The sequence below is a fragment of the Panicum virgatum genome, chromosome 1K (genome assembly GCF_016808335.1).
Source record: "Panicum virgatum strain AP13 chromosome 1K, P.virgatum_v5, whole genome shotgun sequence".
Classification (NCBI taxonomy): Eukaryota; Viridiplantae; Streptophyta; class Magnoliopsida; order Poales; family Poaceae; genus Panicum; species Panicum virgatum.
In genome coordinates, this window is record NC_053136.1 from 46,006,669 (window position 1) to 46,028,234 (window position 21,566).

At 49.5% G+C, this 21,566-nt stretch overlaps 1 protein-coding gene across 1 annotated transcript; it reads left to right on the forward strand.

Annotated features, from left to right (window-relative positions):
* Nucleotides 1–9,668: 9,668 nt before the first annotated feature.
* LOC120712448 (F-box protein PP2-A13-like) lies at nt 9,669–18,109 on the forward strand. Its single transcript, XM_039998235.1, has 3 exons — nt 9,669–10,692; nt 10,841–10,959; nt 17,266–18,109. Exons 1-3 carry the CDS (start codon nt 10,345–10,347, stop codon nt 17,699–17,701), a joined length of 903 nt encoding a protein of 300 aa, XP_039854169.1. The 5' UTR covers nt 9,669–10,344; the 3' UTR covers nt 17,702–18,109.
* The last annotated feature ends 3,457 nt before the right edge of the window (nt 18,110–21,566 follow it).

Here is a 21,566-nt window from a genome sequence, read left to right on the forward strand (position 1 = left end):
TCCCATGCTTCCAGCTGAGCTCTCAACGTCACTACCGAACGGTACTAGCACTTCACAGTGAGCACGGAGTCAAACACAGGTAGTATGCGTATGTGTACTCGTAAGAAAAAGAGTGCCGTGTTTAAGGCGCTTCCATCTATCGGGTTCCTGCACCCAGGGAGGGAGGAAGACTGGAAGAGGAATGAATGTTAATGAATGTTGGGCCCGTGACGGCTAGCGCTCATGTGACGAACACGCCGCATCTTGCTCACGTTTCGCTGCTTGTCTTTACTGAGCCCCGTTCGCCCCATACGGAAAAGTAGCGTGACGCCCTGGTTTGGAAACGTCCGCGGCGGATATATCCGCCGAGCCCCCGAGTGTATAATCAACGTTAAACAATGGCTAAATGGCTAGATCTGGTTTCCATCCTGAGGTAGTGTTTTTTTTTTTTTTGCGACTCCATCCTGAGGTAGTGAGACTGTGAGAGATTAGAGTAGGACGGGAACGACGGAACGGGAGGCTGGTGGCGCACGTGGGTCGGGTCCGCCTCGCGAGTCAGAGTATTGCCGTCTGCTGCAGGCAGGCTGCAGCCGGAGGCCTGGCCATCTATGGCGCCTGCAGGTCTGCATCAAGGACTCGGGTCCTTTTTACTGGCCCGGTTTGCTGCGACAGTACGGCACAAAGCGGCCGTAGAAAGGCCTTCCATCGGAACGGGTAGCCCCCACAGTAATCATTGAGACGTTTTAGCCTAGCCCGGGGGGCCAATCAACGCGGCCGCCAGGTCAGGCTCGACGGTGGCACACGACTACTACACAGTACACACTACACGACCACACGAGCCGTCAGCAGCAGCATCGCGCCCTCGTGGTGGCACCTCCCTTCCCTCCAGCTGTCAGCTGTGCTGCTACTGGAGCCGGGGACGCGGAGGCTGGCCCAGCCGGGGCGAAAAAGGAGTTCGTCCTCTTCGGCTGTTGCACGCGTTCTGTAGAGTGTACTACTGGCGTAGACCGTCGGGTGCTGCACAGCTGCAGTGTTGCTTCATGCTTCAGGGGCCTGCTGCTGATGGGTCGGAATTCGGCACGTACGCTACGGGACCCCGTGACTACAGTAGGACGGTACTGCAACCGTCTAACCGGCCGCTGTGTACCTGCACCCCCCGTGTGGACGTGCGGTGAAACTGAGACCGGGCCGGGAGGTTCGTTTCACCGTGCGCGGCGGCGCCCCCATGGATGGAGGAGGAGGAGGTCGAAAAGGCCCTGTAGGCTGTGGAACGCTGTCGGCACGATGTTTCCCGCGCAGGCGCCTGATGAGGCAACTTGACGCGTCCCACAAGACGAAATGATATGATATGATATGTAGCAGATCTCTGCACGAGCAGGGGGGGGCCATCGTCCCCGGGCCGAGCTTGCACAGAGGAGCAGGAGGGGAACGAAATGGAAGGAGGACGAAATGGAAGGAGTTTGTAGGCCGAAATGGCGCATCCTTGTAACCCACCTGCGTGGCGGGCTGGGAGGAGGCCGCCGGAGCCGAAATTCCGCTGCGGCCCAAAACTCCTTACCTGCAAAACCAGATGGGCCCAACAGCAACGTGCCATGGCCCAAAACCAGTGTCTCTCTTTGTTTTTTAAGACGCCCAAACCATTCTTCACCAGTCCACCGATCAAGTGCCGTATCATATACGAGCGTGATGATTTCTAAAGGCCCATTCCTGTTGATTATTTTCATGTGCTGGTCGTTTAGGTATTACACTCGTGTTGTTACTTTTTATTAGCACCTACATAAAAGTCCTAAACTGTATATATTCTTTCGCCACTGCAGCAGAAAAGAAGACTTTTGCAGACGCGGCCAAACTGAGACAGGGTGGCGTCGGAAGAAACTAAAATCAAGCCAACGGGTGCGCTCCTTGCTTTGCAACTGCTCTCCTCCGCTTGACTTCCATGTTCGGTTCCAGTCTTCCAGAACCCTCCGCGTTCCTCTACCTTTTATATTGAACCTGTGAGAAACATCAGCCCTAGTGGTCAGACTGGAATTACGTGTCAAGCGAAATAAACAAGGAAATCCCATGCACCGCACCGCAGAGACTTTGACGCCGCCGTCGCCACTTGCGCCTTTGGAACCAGGCAGAGGTCGATACGACATGGTCCCGTTTTAGAAATATATATGCTCCGTAGTATAAGATACTGACAGCGTGAGGAACGTGCCTGGTTATTTTATACGCTCAAATAAAACATCTCGCCACGTCGCCAATCTTGATCTTCGATTGGCCGTGGTCCAAACCGGTGGAGGCCATCTTCGTCTAGATCATTATCTAGCACGTAGTGACATCTTGTTTTGCTCCGCGTACGCACACAACGCAGTGGCTGTCTCGTTTGTCCGATTTTTCCCCGCAGAAAAAGAAAGGGGCGCAAACATAATGACAGCCCAGCATTATATATATAGTTATATGGCAGTACTGGTTTTCTTTATATGGCAGTACTGGTTTTCTCCATTTACCTAAATACCAGAAGACAGACTAATCTGTTTGGAGGGAGCTAAAGTTAAGTGCTAATAATCGATGCATAATTTGTGGCATTGACCCAAAAAGAACGACAAGTACCCTAGAATAATTGGGAGTGGACGCAGCTGCATCTCCAACTCACCATGCATATATGCATTGGCAGTTTGGCACAGGTCATATATATATATACACACACACACCTTGTTCTTCAAAGTTATAGAGTTGACTAAAACGGCCAGATCAGTCGTAGGTGCCAGCTGTTAGCGTGCATTGTCCTTCGCTGACCTGTCAGCGCCAGCACACAAACATCCACGGCGTGACCCTCGCGTTCGTCCGGCTGTCCCGTCCCCCATGGACGGAGAAAACGTTGGGCCGGCCCTTCTGTCGAAGACATGAGTCGAATGAGCAGCGAGCCACGCTGTTACTACGTGGACTCTAATAAACTATGGAGCCATTTGCGGCCCACACATCAGCCCGACGTGGCCCGTCCACATGGATAAGTACGTTTTATCAAAAAAAATTAAGAAAAACATACGTTGCCGTACTAGCATTCAGATACCGGAGCTGTGATTTGCTCGGCGATTTTCAAACCGGCATGTGTGATGCCAATGCCTAACTGCCTGTTGTCCTTGTTATTACGAAGTAAATAGAGCATCAAATCTTCTTGATCCGCGTGCAGAGGGCACATTATTTTTGTCTGAACAAAAACCACGGAGGATACGTAGGGTGTGTTTAGTTGCACTCCGTAAACGCAAAAATGCCGTAAACGCATTAAAGTAAAAAAGAATCTTGCTAATTTGAAGCATTAAATGAAGTCTATTTATAAAACTTTTTGCATGGATGGACTGTAAATCGCGAGACGAATCTAATGAGCCTACTTAATCCATGATTTGCAACAGTGATGCTACAGTAACCATCCGCTAATTATTGATTAGTCATGAATTAATTACCATCATTAGATTCATCTCGCGATTTACAACTCATCTGTGCAAAAAGTTTTGTGAATAGACTTCATTTAGTGCTTCAAATTGGGAAGATTCGAAACGCAAAAAATTTTTACATTTACACCCTACCGAACTAAACACGGCTGTAGTATGGAGTGGGGGGTGGCTGTGCTAAAATAGAGGTGCTAAAATTTAGCTCTAGATGTGGTAATGGTACTGGACATAAGCTAATGAGAGCTAATCAAGTACTAATGAATTCTAATAACTAAGCAGCCATTGTAATTCGATTAACAATTAGCTTATATTTAGGCTAACTATTTGACAAGTAAAAAAAGTGGGCTAAGTTTAGCCCCTAAAATCCAAACACCTATATATAGAAGTGCAACTATCTTGGATTAGCCACAACGGTGGCTTCCGTCGATGCTTGAACCAGGAGAGAGAGCGTTGGGGCATCGAGTCAAACATTGCAGCACCAATGCTTGAATCCAACACAAAATGGGTGCGCCGAGGCTAAAAGCAGCAGCGTGGGTGATGGATTGATCTAACAAGTCAGCCCCACTACTACTCAGCATCGACACTTCGCCTGTGTGCATTTCAGATTTCACGACATCAGCGGAGATGGCATGGGCGCAGGTGGTTTCAGCATCGGGGCCACTCGGGGGAAGGTCCTCTGCGGTGGACTTCACGGTGACTTTATCACCGACATGTGGGCCTCGGCGCCATCAGGCTCACATATCATTGGCAAAGTCATTGTCTCCATGACTATAGAGAATCTCGAACTCATTGTGGGTAGTCTTATGTTAATCTCCTTGTTAAGCCATCTTTCTAATACTAGCTCTTAAAGCATAGTTAGCTATAGAGTGGCGCGCCAAACGGCCATTTCTCATTCGGTTCACCAACTGCAAGTTGAGTGGCAGGAGCCATGCCACGCTGCACGCCCTCTCTCCGCTCAGAGGACCTAAAGAAGATCCTTCGCCAAAGTTCCTAGAGTAGCCGTCGCATCGAACTTTCGGTTTTGTTCGGCGCCTGCGCCTCTGTGGCCAAGAAAGCAGTGCGCAGCTCCCGCACTGGGCATCCGCACTCCGAAGCAGAGAAGCTAGGCATTGGCTTTGGAATGTGCCTCCAATCCAAAAGATCTGAACCTGCAAGAATAAGACAAAACGCTGCCATTGGCTACCGCTAAACACGCACCGTTTGGACAAACAAGGTGTGTGGTAGCGTGCATGCGAAGGGACATCTGTGGCTGTGGCGCACGAGTACAGTGGTGGGTGGTGACTTGGTGGATGCCAGCAATCAACCAGAATCGCTGACAACTGATCGACTGGCCGGGTGAATGATGCGATAGAGATCGACACCACCGTCGTCGCCTTCTTTGCGATCTAGCTAGTGGCTACTTTGCCCCTAGCGTTTACCGTAAGTGGGGAGCCAGATGTGATGGGGTGCCATGTACACCCCCCATCAAGCTCGCTTGTACTTGTAACCTCTCCCACTCGTAGCATCCGCGTTCATACGGTAATCTCTGGAACCAATAGGAAACCGCGCAGCGCAGAATTGATTCCGTCGATGAGATGCACGAGTCGGCATCACGAAGCGAAGCTGTCTTGTACAGACGTCTGATTCCGAAGGCACCGATGCGGTCCGGGAGACGACAAGCCGCGCGCGCCTCGCGTCGCGGTCAGGCCGCCCGGCGGGGGCCCCCCGTGCCGGGCAGGAGCAGCGCCATGCTGTCCGTGAAGCAGCCCGTGGTCCGTGGACGAGCTCGCTCGGCTCCAGCATCCACCGGCCGCCCCATGCGGCCATGTCCATCCCCCCGCGCGCGGGCGCACCGCACCGTCGATGCAAGCTAGCGGTCCTGGGAGGGGATCGGGATTATATTCGGAGTAGTCGTCGTCGAGGAGGAGGACCACGCGGCCGGATGATGGATCCCCCGGAGCGCACACGTCGCTCGCGGCCGCGGCCAGCCACGTTCCGGCGGTGGTGGTCTGGAGCACAGGCTGGGCTGAGCCCAGAGTCCAGCCAGTCTGGACGTGCGCACTGGGGTGCGAGTAGGGGTGGTAAATGGCCCAATAATTTGAACTAGAAAATCTAAGAATCGGACTCTAAACATATGTATTTTTGAACTAAAAATTTTAAGGGCTTTATTGGGCTGTGAAGAGGCCATTAGGGCCATGGCCCATTACCACCCCTAGGTGCGAGTGGCGGCGTCTCCGGTGACAGGTGAACTCGTCCACAGTATCATGTGGGCGGTGAACAGTACGCGCTAGGCCTGCTAATGGGTTGGGTTGAAATGAGTTTTATGGGGTGGGTTTTGAAATGGAGTGTGTTTGGATGATTTAAAATGGGTTGTATTAGTTAATGGGGTGGGTCGGGGCGGGTTCTATATAAATGCGGGTTGAGGCGGGTTGGGGTGGGTTGAAATGGATACTTTTTACAAAATAGTACAACTATATATAAATGTGGGTCCCACGTGAGAGCTGGACTCTGAAATTAAAACCACGTGTTTGTATCAGAAAATTTTATCGAAATTGACTGAATTTTGTTGGAGATGACTCAGTACGACTGGCAGCTATTTTGTGCAAAGCAGTGTGGCTAGAACTACCTGTGGGCCCCACATGAAGAGCCGGACCCTGGAATTAAAATCTCGCGTTCACACTATAAAATTTTATCGAAATTGACTGAAATTTGTTGGAGATGACTCAGTACAACTGGCAGCTACTCTGTGCAAAGCAGCGTGGCTAGAACTACATGTGGGCTCCACATCAAGAGCCGGACCTTAGAATTAAAACCTCGCGTTCACACTATAAAATTTTATCGAAATTGACTGAAATTTGTTGGAGATGACTCAGTACGACTGGCAGCTACTCTGTGCAAAGCAGCGTTGCTAGAATTACACGTGGGCTCCACATCAAGAGCCGGACCTTAGAATTAAAATCTCGCGTTCACACTATAAAATTTTATCGAAATTGACTGAAATTTGTTGAAGATGACTCAGTACGACTGGCAGCTACTCTGTGCAAAGTAGCGTGGCTAGAACTACACGTGGGCTCCACATCAAGACTCGGACCCTGGAATTAAAACCTCGCGTTCACACTATAAAATTTTATCGAAATTGACTGAAATTTTTAAAGATGAGTCAATATGACTGACAGATACTCTGTGCAAATTAGTGTGGCTAGACATATATGTGATCCACACATTAAGTGTAGAACCACTAAATTACTCTGCATAGTAGAACCCATGGGTTTTTATGGGTTACCCGCTTATAATGGGGCGGGTTGGTTAGAGTTGAGAAATTAACTAATTGGGTTGGGTGGGGTTGGGTATCTAAATATGTTAATTTTGGGTGGAGTTGGGTATGGTGCGGGTTCCAACCCATTAGCAGGGCTATGAGTGGCGGCGGGTGGGCACTGGGGCAACCATGTGCCGAAGTGTGTGGCTGGTGGACGAGCTAGATGGCGGGATCGTCGACGTCCCCGAAGGCCGAAGGTGATGGCCGGTCGAGGGAGGTTAGCGCGCAGGCCACCGCCGCCGTGGAACGGTGGAAGAGCTGTGCGTGGGTGGCCATGGGGTAAGGATGGCAACGGGTCGGGTTCGGATCGGGTGGAGTCTCCGTGCACCCAAAACCGAAACCCGAAATCGAAACCCGAACCCGAACCCGAAACCGATTCGAGTGGAAATCCATCACCAAAACCAAACCCGCGGATACCCGAAACCCGAATGGATACCCGAAACCCGCAGATAAATATACACATATTCACATGAATAAACAAGATGCAACAAATAATAAATATTTTCATGACTCAACTTTCAATAAATTTAATAGTCTAATTAAACAAATTATCATTAACATATTATAAAACATGAGTTTTAATTCCAAATAATTTATTTCGGATATCCATTGGATATCCACGGGTGGAAACCAAAACCCGAAACCGAACCCGAACCTGAAAACCGTGGGCGAAAAACCAGCACCAAATCCGAAACCCGCGGATACCCGCACCGAACCCGATCCGCTGCCATCTCTACATGAGGGAAAGGCAGTGCGCAGGCCGCCGCCGCCGGGGAGGTCCATGTGTAAGTCGTCGCCGCCGCTGCCGCCGGGCAAAAGCCCGCACGCAGGCTAACCGGTCAGGGAGGAACAAGACGTATTTATGCTGATGGTAAATTAACTAAACTGCCCCTAATTAAATAAAGCACTCTCAATTAAAATCAACGCTCCAGAAAATTTAGACGGGGAGGAATCACGGGTTCCTCTCAAGCTTACAGAGGACGAGCGAGGATGCATGTGGACTTGCTCACCTACCTAAACCATCCGTTTCAAATTATCGGTCATTTGACTTTTTAATATCAAATGTGATCACTCATTTTATTAAAAAAATTATTTTGCTGGGACTTGCTTTATTATCAATATAAATTTTTCAAAAATAACTAAAATATAGCTAATTTTGCATATATTTTTTTAATAAAATAAGTGGTCAAATTTGAATTTTAGAAAAATCAAGCAATCTATAATTTGGAACGGAAGAAGTAGTTGCTAGAAGTCACAGAAGAGTGCAAGCGATCCCCGGCCGTGAGGAATTCGCGGTCTTGTCGTGGGCACAACACAACCGGCGCCCCTCTACCAATCGATCCCGGCCAACTTCTTATTAGTTTGAGGCAGGTATGAGTGCAATATCGTCCCGGCCATCTATTGATCCATACTTGGTAATAGCTGCAAAGTCCTCCTTAAAAGTTTAGATATATGCGGGACGTATCGATCGGGAGTGTTCACACACAACATACTTGCACCACACGCAGTGCACGGATGTGGCCAGCGTTCCACCCAGGAAATCAGCATGTTGCTGGTCGTTCGATTTCGATGTTACTGCTAAAAGCTATAGGAAACTACGAGTCTGAAAAGCGAAGCAAGCAAACAAACAAACGCAAGTCTGTTCGGTTCCCTCCCTCTAAAACAAACTGGTATCCGTAGACTTGCCTCCGTCCGTTACTGCACGGGGACACGATAGCCCACTCGATTTCTCCAAGTCTCGTCCCTGAACGTTGAAACCTTCACCTCGTAGAACCAGACAAACCTGTTGCTTTTCGTTCTGCACCGTCGTGTGCAACACGCACCTCGCTCGTAACCGGCAAGGCTAGGCCGAACACATGCGCCCCCTGGAAAAAGGGGGTCGACGAAAAGCGACCTCCCAAAGCATTCTAGCAAACACGTACCGACCAGCCATTGGCTGAGGCCGGCTAGTTTATTATTCCGGCCAATCCAAACGTTTTCCTTACCGAGCTGTCACGCTTAATCCTCCGTTTTGATACCGTTGGGTGGTTACTCTCAGCGTTGTGTGTCCTCGACTACTCCTGTGTCCCTCAAGCCCGCCCGGTGAGCTTGCGCGTCAGTTTAACACCAAACATTGGGGTAAAACCGTTTCAATATTTCATCATTGCTGGCGAGGGTTGCCGTCTCATGGTTTTCCATGTAAGTTTTGATTTCTTTTGGCCATCATCTAAACCCAAAATTCATCTAATTCAACCAGTTAAGATTTTTTTAAAGAAAATAGCAAAGAGCGGTCCACGAATAAACATTAAAAAATGCGGCCGAGTTGAACGGACCCCACCATTTTTTATTAAAAGGAAACAATATGGCTTCTTTCGACCACGGAAAAAACTCCGAACCCTTGCATCCCGACTCGTTGTGAGGTTCTTTTGAAGCATAGGCCGGGTTCAAAGGCCAGATCATTTAGAGATTAGGAACAAAATCAGTGTCGATCTAATGTCCCTTTAGATCCACTCACATTATAAAAGTTGGCATGTCGTTTGGATTGTTAAAAGCTGAACCTAAAATCGATATGTTTGGATCGGCTAGGCAAAGTGGGCGCAACTATCCCAGTTTAGGTTCTCAACTCACCAATTTTTCTGAGTTTGTTCCATAAATTAACGATCTATACTTTTATTTGTATATAAATGATATGCTCATTGACAACAAAATATGTGCAACTTTGTCCTGGTAAAAGCATTTTAGCTATCCTTTATGCGCATTAAAAAGTACAATATTTATTACTATGAATTTTATCAAAAAAAATGTGCCAGAATTATCCATACGTGATCCTGCCAGATCACCTCACAGGCAAACATACTCGTGCACATGAACGCACAATTATCCAACATTATCTGCTGCTACTGTATCCAGTATCCTTAACCAAGTAGTAATAGAGATGAGTAGTATTTTATACGGTCAGTTAGGTGTCCGCTACCTACCGTATGGTCTGTGTCTACACCGGCAGCAGACACGGGAGAGCGAGAGGAAAGGACCGAGTCGCCTTTCTCCTTTAAAAGGCACTCTGAAAAATCTCCGTGCCTCCTCCCAGCGCATCCCCGTTCCATTTCAAGAAAAGATCATGGTAGGAAGCAATACAATTCTCAATTAGAGGTCTAGTTTGAGCATCTGAGTTCTCGAATGGAGGGCAAACTGCTGGCATTCGAAGCATTTGGGGATCGTTCTTGCGCGCTTTGAGGCGGACAGGGGGCAGGATTTTTGAGCTCTCGATCGAATCGGCGGTGCTTCGGGTTCAATTCGGGAGCCATCCAGCTCCCTGCGCATGAGAGCTTCTTGCCTCGCGCAGCCGCGCCCACCTGCATAGAAGGCGAATTGGCGGTTTATTTGCTACACTTGTTCGGTTCTTATCTTGAAGGGCGGCGCAAATCTTAGGTTTCTTCTCCAGCCGAGAAGGTGTGGTAGCCGAATTCGCAAGGAAGGCGGCAGTTATCCGCGCGAGAAGGCTCACTCGCACGGGTTGGGGTTGGCGCCGTCCCGGAGGTGAACTGCCCGGGACTTCCTCGAAGCTTCGATCGTGTGCCTCCGAAGAGTGATCCTGAAGAACTCGGTCTTTCGCATCCCCCAATTGGATCCTTCTCCAAGGCGGCGATTGGGCCGTGGATGGGGGCGGGGTCGAGCATCCTGGGCGCGGACGGGGAGTGGGGGGAGACGTCCCTCGGCGACATGCCGGAGAGCTGCGTGGCGGCGGTGCTGCTCTACCTCGACCCGCCGGAGATCTGCCAGGTCGCCCGCCTCAACCGCGCCTTCCGCGGCGCGGCCTCCGCGGACTGCGTCTGGGCCGTCAAGCTCCCCGCCAACTACCGCTACCTTGCGGCCCTAGCCGCGGCCGCCGATGACGAGGGCGGTGGCGATGGAGATGGCAATGGCAAGCGTTTCTCCCTAGCGGCGACCAAGAAGGATATTTACGCGCGCCTGTGCCGACCCACCCTCTTTGACGCTGGCAGAAAGGTAGCTCATTTGATTTTTCTTCTTTGGAGGTATTATGCTTGTTTGTTAGGACTATCTGCTATCGGGACTGGATGCGGTTCTGTGCTTGGCCTTCTGTTTGCTTAAATTATTTGTTTTGCTTAAAAGGCATTCATGCTTTCGATTGCAGGAATTTTGGATTCTGAAGAACAAGGGAGGTCTTTGCATCAGTATATCATCAAAGGCAATGACTATTACCGGTATCGATGATCGGAGGTACTGGAGCCACATCGCCACAGAGGAATCAAGGTACCTTTTTTTTATTTAAGAATGTTATTTTTTATATCTTCTCTTTGATGAATGAATCCCATTACAGTTGTCATTTCTGCAACCACTTCCAATTCTAAATCTAATTCAGGTTTTGTAACACTATTGCTAGAAAGTCTGTCAAACTCTTCTTACTCACATGATTTTTATTTTAAGTTACACTGTGCAGTGTGAACCGATTGTGACTTAACCAGAAAATGCTCACACACGTAATGTGATATGTTTATTATTTACTCTTGTCTAATATGATTTGTTTTTGGTTAAGTTACCAAGTTTCTGGTATACCTGGCTTACAAGAAAGACCCTTCTTCCCATTCGCCCCTCCGTTACCCTATGTTTGTTCATGGACTTGGGAGATACATTTCTTGACTCCCTGGCATGTTCATGAGGCCAACCAGAGAAAATGCAGAGTTAGCTTTATGTTTACCAAATACTGCAAATTCTTTTGGTTAATTGATTGTGATAGTTTTTCTTCGAATTGGTCTCTTATGATCAGTTTTTGTAGTTTTTGTGAGGGTGCAAAACTTTTGATTGGTCAAAGTCATTCGTCAGCCAGTAATATGTGAGAATGAAAATAGTTTCTTTGACCTAAATTCTAACACATATGACTTCTTTAAAGTCCAAGCAAGTGGATAGTTCATTTGATTACACGTTGTTGTCATGCAATTATTCTATATTGAACAACAACAAAAACAAATCCTTAAGCGTTTTTGAAGAACAAACAGTTGTTTGCAATTTCCATTTTTATAGATCATATAGGAAAGGAACTTACAATTGTATGATTTAGCCTTTAGGTCATTTGAAATAATATAAAGAACCCATTCATTATGGTTCATGATCCTGAACTCAGGATGTGTCAGATCAAATAATTTCAGTGGCATATAAAGCTGTCGGTACCCTACAACTGGGGTACCCACTCCTACTGTGCCAAGACTCGCGTAGTTATCCGTAACTACGCCCTAAGGAGCTGAGCAGCCGGACTCCTGGGTTCCGACTCCATCTCACCGGACCAACGGTCCCGGACCCGCTTCCCGTTTGGGGACGGGTCCGGTGTCACCACGTGTCCCAGAGGTGGAAATGCTCAGCACCTGTGGCCGCGGACCCGGACCCCCGCAGGCGGGTCCGGGACCTCCACGTGCCATCCGGACTCCCGCAGGCAGGTCCGGGACCTCCACGTGCCATCCCGGACCCCCGTGAGCTCTCGGCTCAGCAAGCTGCTCGGGTGGGGTCCGGAGCCGCCACGTCACGCAGACGCGGGCGCGGGCGCCAGCCTTCCGCTGGAAGCTCCATCACCCACCCGCATTAAGTGCGAGTGGTTGAGGCGGGATCTGCTGCCTCTGGGCACGGGGCAGCTTTTGTCAGTTACCGTCGGTACCCCAGGACTGGGGTACCCCCTCTTGCTGTGACTAGGCAAGAGCCTTTGTAGTCATCCTTGACTACAACCAAACAGCCGGACCCCTGCAGTCCGAAGTCCTGTCCTCCCGACAAAGGTCCGGACCTGTTCCACGGCCGGGGAAGGTCTGGGAACGCCACGTGTCCCAGGAAAAACAGGCGCTCAAGCGCAAGCAACCAGGGCTCCGGACCTCCCAAGGAATCCGGGCCCCCGCGGGGTCCCGGACCCCTCATAGGGTCCTGGATAGCAACCGGACCCCTCTCCAAGGGAAAGTTTGGACGCCCCGCCTCAGGGTGGTCCGGGGCCGACACGTGTATGAGGCCCTTGGTCTCCATATTGAGGCCCTTGGTCTCCATATTGAGGTCCACCTACCTTCGCATTTATTGCGGTAGGTGGACGTCCACTTTGATATAGTGGAAGCCGAGGCGTTTGACTGACCAGGGGGCACTATTGATCGCGTATTACCAAGGCAGTGGAGCCGATGGCGCCGCCCATGCCGCGTCTGCCAGTCTGCCGTAACAGTCGGATACGACGGCTCGGCTTCACCCATTATGACGCTACATAATAGCCTCAGCAGGCCACGCCGCAAGCTACGCTACTCCAACGGGCACCTAGCTGACGGAACAAGAGAAGACCCCTGTGACAGGAGAGCAGCAGTACGCATATCGAAGGAAAGATTCGCTACCACTGTAGCCGCATTCACGTTGGGCCCACCTGTCGGGGCATCGACGTCCTATGTATCCGCTCCCCCTTGATCTATAAAAGGAGGGAGCGCCGCTAGAAAACCTCAGGCTGGGCAAGAGCCAAGGCCAGCAGAGGATAGGTTCATTCACACAACCAAGACAATACATCTCCCAGTGGACGTAGGGTATTACGCTCCGGCGGCCCGAACCACTCTAAATCCTGCTGTGTTCATCGTGTTCTTGAGGAAGATTGATCTAAGACTAGCTAACCCCCGAGTACACACCCTCTGGGCTAGGGCGGGTGCCTTCCGCCACCCGGCCGTGGTTTGCAGCACCACGACATTTGGCGCGCCAGGTAGGGGCGCTAGCTGGTCGCATTTCATCATCTTCTTCGTCCCCATGGTTCGCGTGGACGACGTGGAGATGACGGAGGGGGTGGCGTCCTCCACGCCACATGCCTCTCGCGTTCCTGCTCCAGGGGCAACTGTGCTTGTGGAGCAGCCACCGTTGGCGGCGGCGCGCGCCGCCCGCCGGCAAGAGTCAGGGCACCCGTCAAGGGCCCCCTCACAAGCTGCGAGCGGCGGAGCGACAAATCCCAGCTCACAGCATACCTCACTCATGAGAGGAAGCCCGCTCCGGCGGAAAGCCGACTCCGGTCGCACCAAGCCCGCTCCGGCGGACTGCCGACTCCGGTCGCACCAAGCCCGCTCCGGCGGAAAGCCGACTCCGGTCGCACCAAGCCCGCTCCGGCGGAAAGCCGGCTCTAGTGGCTCTCTCCGGCGGAAAGCCGACTCCGGTCGTACCCCCGACTCTACATCTCTGTAAGTCCTACTCTTAGAGGCCCAGCAGGGAATAAAATCTTTTCCTTTGTAACTATGTAGTACTTCCGTGTGGTCCAGTCCGGTGAGCCTCCCCCGTGGAGGGGTCCGGACCTCTGCGAACCAGGTTCAGGGAAGCGTATTCACCCTCCGGGGAGGTCCGGAGCCGTGTAGCCGCTTAGCCTGGTTCCGTACCCTAAGCCTGCATGCTCTACCTCCCTAGGGTGAGTACCGTAGTACCTAAGACTGGGGGCCCGGAGGTCCGGACAGCTCCGGCCTCATAAACCCGTGTTCTGGCTTACATCGCACATCTCATGTACATCTAGTTATAAAGGAAAAGTTTATTCTCAGTTCGCCTCTAAGGATGTTACATTCCAATTTCGATCTACGCATTCTGTTTGCGCTAACCCCCACGTGGCTTCTTACTCTTGTGCGGTGATTGTGGTCCGAATTGAGTTGGCTAGTTAGTGACTTAGCTCGAGACCCCTCATGGAAGAGAGGGGTTCGGACCCCTGGGAACCTGCAGGTTCAGGGAAGCGCACTCATTCTCCGGGGAGGTCCGGAGCCGTGTAGCCGCTTAGCCTGGTTCCGTACCCTAAGCCTGCACGCACCACCTCCTGTGAATGAGTGCCGTAGTACCTAGGACTGGGAACCTGGAGGTCCGGACTTTCTCTTAACCTAAAGGCCGGCCCCTTGAGCTTCGTTCACTGAACCTAGCTATCCATCTCAAAGGATTACAGCCAACAGGATTTGGGACCCGTGGGCACGCTACTAAGCATCTACCTTGAGTCATGTGCAGGTCCAAACGTGATGATGCAGCAGGTGACCCAAGGGATGGACGATGCAGGGCAAGACCCTTGCGGCGCGCACCGCTGGGTGCCAGAAGCAGCCAAGTTGCTCACAGTAGTGGCCCCACCTGCGGGTTCGTTGCCTCTCCCGAGGCGGGCCCGGGGGCCACTGTCGGTACCCTACAACTGGGGTACCCACTCCTACTGTGCCAAGACTCGCGTAGTTATCCGTAACTACGCCCTAAGGAGCTGAGCAGCCGGACTCCTGGGTTCCGACTCCATCTCACCGGACCAACGGTCCCGGACCCGCTTCCCGTTTGGGGACGGGTCCGGTGTCACCACGTGTCCCAGAGGTGGAAATGCTCAGCACCTGTGGCCGCGGACCCGGACCCCCGCAGGCGGGTCCGGGACCTCCACGTGCCATCCGGACTCCCGCAGGCAGGTCCGGGACCTCCACGTGCCATCCCGGACCCCCGTGAGCTCTCGGCTCAGCAAGCTGCTCGGGTGGGGTCCGGAGCCGCCACGTCACGCAGACGCGGGCGCGGGCGCCAGCCTTCCGCTGGAAGCTCCATCACCCACCCGCATTAAGTGCGAGTGGTTGAGGCGGGATCTGCTGCCTCTGGGCACGGGGCAGCTTTTGTCAGTTACCGTCGGTACCCCAGGACTGGGGTACCCCCTCTTGCTGTGACTAGGCAAGAGCCTTTGTAGTCATCCTTGACTACAACCAAACAGCCGGACCCCTGCAGTCCGAAGTCCTGTCCTCCCGACAAAGGTCCGGACCTGTTCCACGGCCGGGGAAGGTCTGGGAACGCCACGTGTCCCAGGAAAAACAGGCGCTCAAGCGCAAGCAACCAGGGCTCCGGACCTCCCAAGGAATCCGGGCCCCCGCGGGGTCCCGGACCCCTCATAGGGTCCTGGATAGCAACCGGACCCCTCTCCAAGGGAAAGTTTGGACGCCCCGCCTCAGGGTGGTCCGGGGCCGACACGTGTATGAGGCCCTTGGTCTCCATATTGAGGCCCTTGGTCTCCATATTGAGGTCCACCTACCTTCGCATTTATTGCGGTAGGTGGACGTCCACTTTGATATAGTGGAAGCCGAGGCGTTTGACTGACCAGGGGGCACTATTGATCGCGTATTACCAAGGCAGTGGAGCCGATGGCGCCGCCCATGCCGCGTCTGCCAGTCTGCCGTAACAGTCGGATACGACGGCTCGGCTTCACCCATTATGACGCTACATAATAGCCTCAGCAGGCCACGCCGCAAGCTACGCTACTCCAACGGGCACCTAGCTGACGGAACAAGAGAAGACCCCTGTGACAGGAGAGCAGCAGTACGCATATCGAAGGAAAGATTCGCTACCACTGTAGCCGCATTCACGTTGGGCCCACCTGTCGGGGCATCGACGTCCTATGTATCCGCTCCCCCTTGATCTATAAAAGGAGGGAGCGCCGCTAGAAAACCTCAGGCTGGGCAAGAGCCAAGGCCAGCAGAGGATAGGTTCATTCACACAACCAAGACAATACATCTCCCAGTGGACGTAGGGTATTACGCTCCGGCGGCCCGAACCACTCTAAATCCTGCTGTGTTCATCGTGTTCTTGAGGAAGATTGATCTAAGACTAGCTAACCCCCGAGTACACACCCTCTGGGCTAGGGCGGGTGCCTTCCGCCACCCGGCCGTGGTTTGCAGCACCACGACAAAAGCTGTTTGTGCTTTCCTCTTTTTAAATTTGTGGCAACTCATATCGCTGCCTCATTTTTTCTATTGGTATCTTCTTTCCATTAAATCTTTCTAGCTGACCTGCCATCTAACTATATATTTCTTGAGAGTGCCTGTGTTGTAAAGGACTACCGAGTACTCCAGTCGAGATACTTTGGTGTTTCTTGGTTTTAGCAGTGATAGGAACCGAGTTCCTACCATGGCGAGGGCATAGGTTGTAGGCGTGGGAGGGGGATGGCCGGAGTTGGATGCGTGCCCTACGGCTCTTGGGCGCCGTGGTCGCGCGAGGAGAGGGAGACAGGGGCGACTAGGTTTAGGGTTCCCGGTTCCCTCAGGGAAGCCGAGCAATATGATGCTCTTGCTTAATCCAAATCAAGTACGTTACAATGTTTATAAAGGAACAAGGCAAATAACTGGGCCAAGCCCATCTAATCTCCTGCGCCTAGCCACTAACGGGCCTCCTCCTGGCGTACTGAACGCCGGTCATAACAAGCAGCGTGAGGCTTCCAATATAGAGAATCTTTCTTCCATGTGTTTGCTGCTGCATTTCTTGGCAACTTCTTGATATAAAAAGGGCGTACCCAGTGCCGTAGGCTTCCCGCACTGTGCGGGGTCTGGGGAAGGGTTGTCTTTAAGCAAGCCTTACCCACACAAATGTGTAGAGGCTGGGGCTCGAACCCGGGACCTTCCGGTTACAGACGGTAGGCTCTACCGCTGCACCAGGCCCGCCCTTCTGGCAACTTCTTGATATATCTAGGAAAATGAAAAACTTGGCAACCGCACGCAAGTTCTTTTTTCAGATCATTTTTTATTACAAACTTTACCTGTCTTTTGCAGATTTCTAGTGAATGTTGGACTGATGAGTTGTTTCTTTATGGTACTGCAGATTCCATAGTGTTGCCTACCTTCAGCAAATTTGGTGGCTTGAGGTGGATGGGGAGCTTGAGTTCTGCTTTCCTGCTGGCTCCTACAGCCTTTTTTTCCATCTTCACCTGGGGCGACCCTATAGGCGCATGGGTCGTCTGCTTTGTGCAACAGAGCACGTCCATGGGTGGGATGTCACGCCCACACGGTTCCAGCTCTCAACCTCTGATGAGCAACAGGCAACATCCGAGTATTACCTGCATCTACACGAACAGGGAGGCTGGAAGCTTTACCATGTCGGTGATTTTGTCGTATCAAACTCTGATGAGTCCATGAAACTCAAGTTCTCGATGATGCAGATCGATTGCACCCACACGAAAGGCGGCGTGTGCGTTGATTCAGTATTTATATATCCTAAAGGCTACAAGCCTGAAAAGGCGAACATAGTCTGCACGTAGTTCAGTGGAGTTGGCCTTACACCTCCAGCAAGATGAAACAAGAGGCAATTCAAATGTGAATGGCTAGACTTTTACCTGGCCATTCTTACCTGAAAGCCCATTGTACATTCTCTCCTTTTTTGTTTCCCTCCTTCATTCTGAGAGTTTTACATGAATGTAAGATCTTTCCTGTATTCTTTGTAGTGTTAGTGAAACAAGTGGAGAATAGGGGAGTTTAGGAACAGGTCAAATGAAGTGAGACTTGAGACATTGAGTGCGCAGTATTAGTTCAAAAGAGGCGGTAGATGCCACCTGCATCTCTAATTTTCATCACTAAACTGATGTCTGGCGAGCTGGATTGGTTATCAGTGTCTTCAGATGGTAAAGTCGATTTTTGTGCAGGCACAGCTTGTGCTCGGCTTCTGCTCAGTTTCTTCTGTTCGAGCAAATTATGTATTCGATGTGTTAAAAGGCAACTTGTGCAGTCTTTTTTTATTTTTTATTTTTTATTTGAAAAGAACAACTTGTGCAGTCTGAACATAGGCTTTTGAATACATACGGCGCCTTGCGTTCTTTCAGAATTCATCCTGACCTTATTTGGTGCTTATCTTGAGTACGAGTACATATAAGTTTTGCGTACTTGCAGTCATTGGTGCTGATCGGAGCCTGGAGGCACCACAGGCCTGGAAGCATGGATGGATTGGATTACCAGCTGAGCGTTTGAGCAGATCTGGAGTCCGAACTCTGAATCCGCGCTCAGCCGCTCACCCACATCATTCCTGCAGACCGCAGGGGGGCTCGCACCAGTCTCTCCTCCCACTCTCCTCCAACTTCAGTTCTTTGTTTTGGGTTTAAACTAGTTCAATAAACTGGTCCACATATATAATTTAGTCAAATTTATTCCGAAACATTTTTTTTATTTCAAAATAATTTTTTAATTGTTCTAGCAATAAAAAATTTGTTTGCAAAAAAATTATTTTGAAATAAAAAATAATTAATAGGACTTGTGCGATGAAATAATTTTTTTTTTTGAAGAGCCAGAGAGGAGATAGGCCGGCGAGGTGGAGAGTATTTGATTCTGGGCCTCCGGGCTAAAGAGCCGCACGGTCAGCCCGTTTAGTGCACCAGCCTGTGCACCGTTTTCACGCATCGTGTGTTCTTCTACGGTGCCGGCGGCGACACCAATCCAGCTCCGAGCTGTGCCCGCGCCGAGATGGAGAATCTGCCGGAGGAGTTGCTTGCTCTTTGGAAGAACTGAAGAAGGACGCGAAACGTGGGGTGGGACGCGCCACACGTGACACGTCCACCGGCCGGTCTCCTCAACGGCAGTCCAAGTGGTGGCGCTAGCAGTGGCACACCGTAGGGCTAAACCAACTTGGGAATTCATGTGTCCCGGCTCCTACTGTATCTGCGTAGCCGTTCGATCCTACTCCAGCGGACCAGCACCCACCCCTTCCCTCCCTCCCCAATAGAAAATGCAAGCCGCAAAACTAAATCACACACCAGCGAGTGGAGGTTCATCGGAGACCGTGCAAGAAAGTAATGATGACCTTTAGAGCTTAGCTGTCAAAGATGCATAGGCTCTGTTTAGTTGAAACAAAATTTTTTTGAATCTTGATAATTTGAAGTACTAAATAAAGTCTATTTACAAAAATTTTTACACAGATGGGTTGTAAATCGCGAGACGAATCTAATGATGCTAATTAATCCATAATTAGCGGATGGTTTTATAGCCCATCCATGCAAAAAGTTTTATAAATAGACTTCATTTAGTACTCCATGTATGTGTCGAAACATTTGATGTGACGTTTTTTTTTGCGTTTACGGGTTTATGGGGTGGAAACTAAACAGGGCCTAAAGCGAGTGATAAGATATTTTAATTAAATTATCTGGAGAACTCTTTAGTCTTCACTCTAAATTATCTGGAGTATTTTACATGTACAGTTCAATATGTTGAACAACAGTACTATGCATTTTTTTTGCGCGTCGTAATATTTTGCTATGTATTTCTCAATGCGTATCTATCTCATATGTCTAATAATTTTGATAACTTTTATCCACACAAAAATATGTGCATCTATTATTTGTAATTTCTATTATATGCAGAAGCATACTAATGTTATTTATTTATTGTGGTGTCAAATTAGAATGTTCAAATTTATGTGTGTCTTTTTTTTGAAGTGAAAATTTGTGGGCAACTTCAACAATAAACACAATTGAGTTTTTTTAATAATTTAATAATTTTTATTTTTACAATATATGTTCAATAATTTGTGTGCATCTCATATGTTTAATAATTTAATAATTCTTATTTGCAGAAATATGTGCATCTCATCCATCATATTTTGGTTATTTTTATTAACTATTATTTATAGGGAATCAAATCAAATGTGCATCTTGAACAATAAGTAATCTATTACATGGTTTATAGAAACAAAGTGCATCACAACGTTTGTGTGGACATTTTTGGATGGATACAAATATGTGTATCTCATACATCAATAATTTTCATATTTTATCTACACAAAAATATGTGCATCCTATCGGTGAATATTTAAGATAACCTTTTGTTATTTAACAAAACTTATTTATTTCATTTATTTTTTATAGGGCATCAGGATGTGCAAATATTTGTGCATCTTGATGTGAATATAGTCTTTCTTTTCTTTTGCTTATGTCCCTGCCTCAAGCTAGAGGGAACAACACTTTTGTGATGCGTGCGTGTCAAAATTTCTATCTTTTTGCCTCACCAGCTATCTTTTTTCAAGGTTTGCTCGGAGTGATCATGTTTCGGCCATGTTCGTATCAGTGATCTATTCTTGTGTCACATAACTTTCTTTCTTCTCATCCGCTTGACCTTTTATAAGCAGGAACAGAATGAAACGACCATAATAAAGACGTGGAGCTTATTTATGATTTCGTGTCGAACCTGGTAAACGAACAAATAGGTGGTATTTCTGGAAATGTGAAACAAAAAATTTTCCCTTGCATCTCGGTCACTTTTACTTTTACTCCACCTACCTCCTTGTGAGCAGCCACTTTTTCTTCTTTCCGTGGAGAAACCTACACAGCTAACAATGAAGGATATGGTCCGATAAGAAATGAATTGTAGTACAAACCCACTAATTGTTGAATAGTTCACAAAAGAATGGATTGAATCGAAAGGACTTTCCTACTTGGAAATAACGAGAACAAAAACACTGATTCTTCTTTGAAGAAAGTACATAGGTACTCAGCGAGGATGCGGGTTTCAAAGTCGGTTCTACACATTCGAGAAGATCGCATTATTTACATCGAGTTGGCGAATAGGCCAACTATTAGTCACAGCAAGAGTAAGCAATTTATCTAGATGCCATTGACTTATTAATATTAATAAAAAACAACATATGTAGAATTTGACTCGATCCAGAGGTATTTCCAGCCATTGGAGTGTGCTATAGCGATAGCTTTCATAACCCCAACCCACTCTGCCTGATATGCGAATCCGCTGCCCAACAAAAGCGCAAAGCATCCATGTGCCTTTGCAGTTTCGAAAGATTCCTCGCTCTGTGAATTCTTTCTTTCGTGATGAACTGTCGGCACCAGTTCTACATAGTTTTGAAGAATGCATTGATTTTTCTGACTAGATCGATACATCTTGCAACCAGCTATCTTTTTCTTAAGGAAAATGGCCTGTTTTGCCTGCAAAATTCTCATTCTACTTACTCCATTGGCCTGCGGACTTAAACCCTACGTCCCTTACCCTTAGTACCCACAACTTCCACGGCGCGCCGACCGTGGCAGCGCGGATCTTTGGCCTTCTCACCGGCTCACCGCAGTAGTAGGCCTGACCGTTGCGGTGTCCCCCCAAAGGCTGCCCGAAGTCATCTTGCTGCACACCACATGC

Excerpts from the sequence above, each read along its gene's own strand:
- LOC120712448 (XM_039998235.1), top strand. The coding sequence starts at position 10,345 with ATGGGGGCGGGGTCGAGCATCCTGGGCGCGGACGGGGAGTGGGGGGAG. Across the intron at positions 10,693-10,840 it reads TCTTTGACGCTGGCAGAAAG|GAATTTTGGATTCTGAAGAA; the intron begins GTAGCTCATTTG and ends TTTCGATTGCAG. Across the intron at positions 10,960-17,265 it reads ATCGCCACAGAGGAATCAAG|ATTCCATAGTGTTGCCTACC; the intron begins GTACCTTTTTTT and ends ATGGTACTGCAG.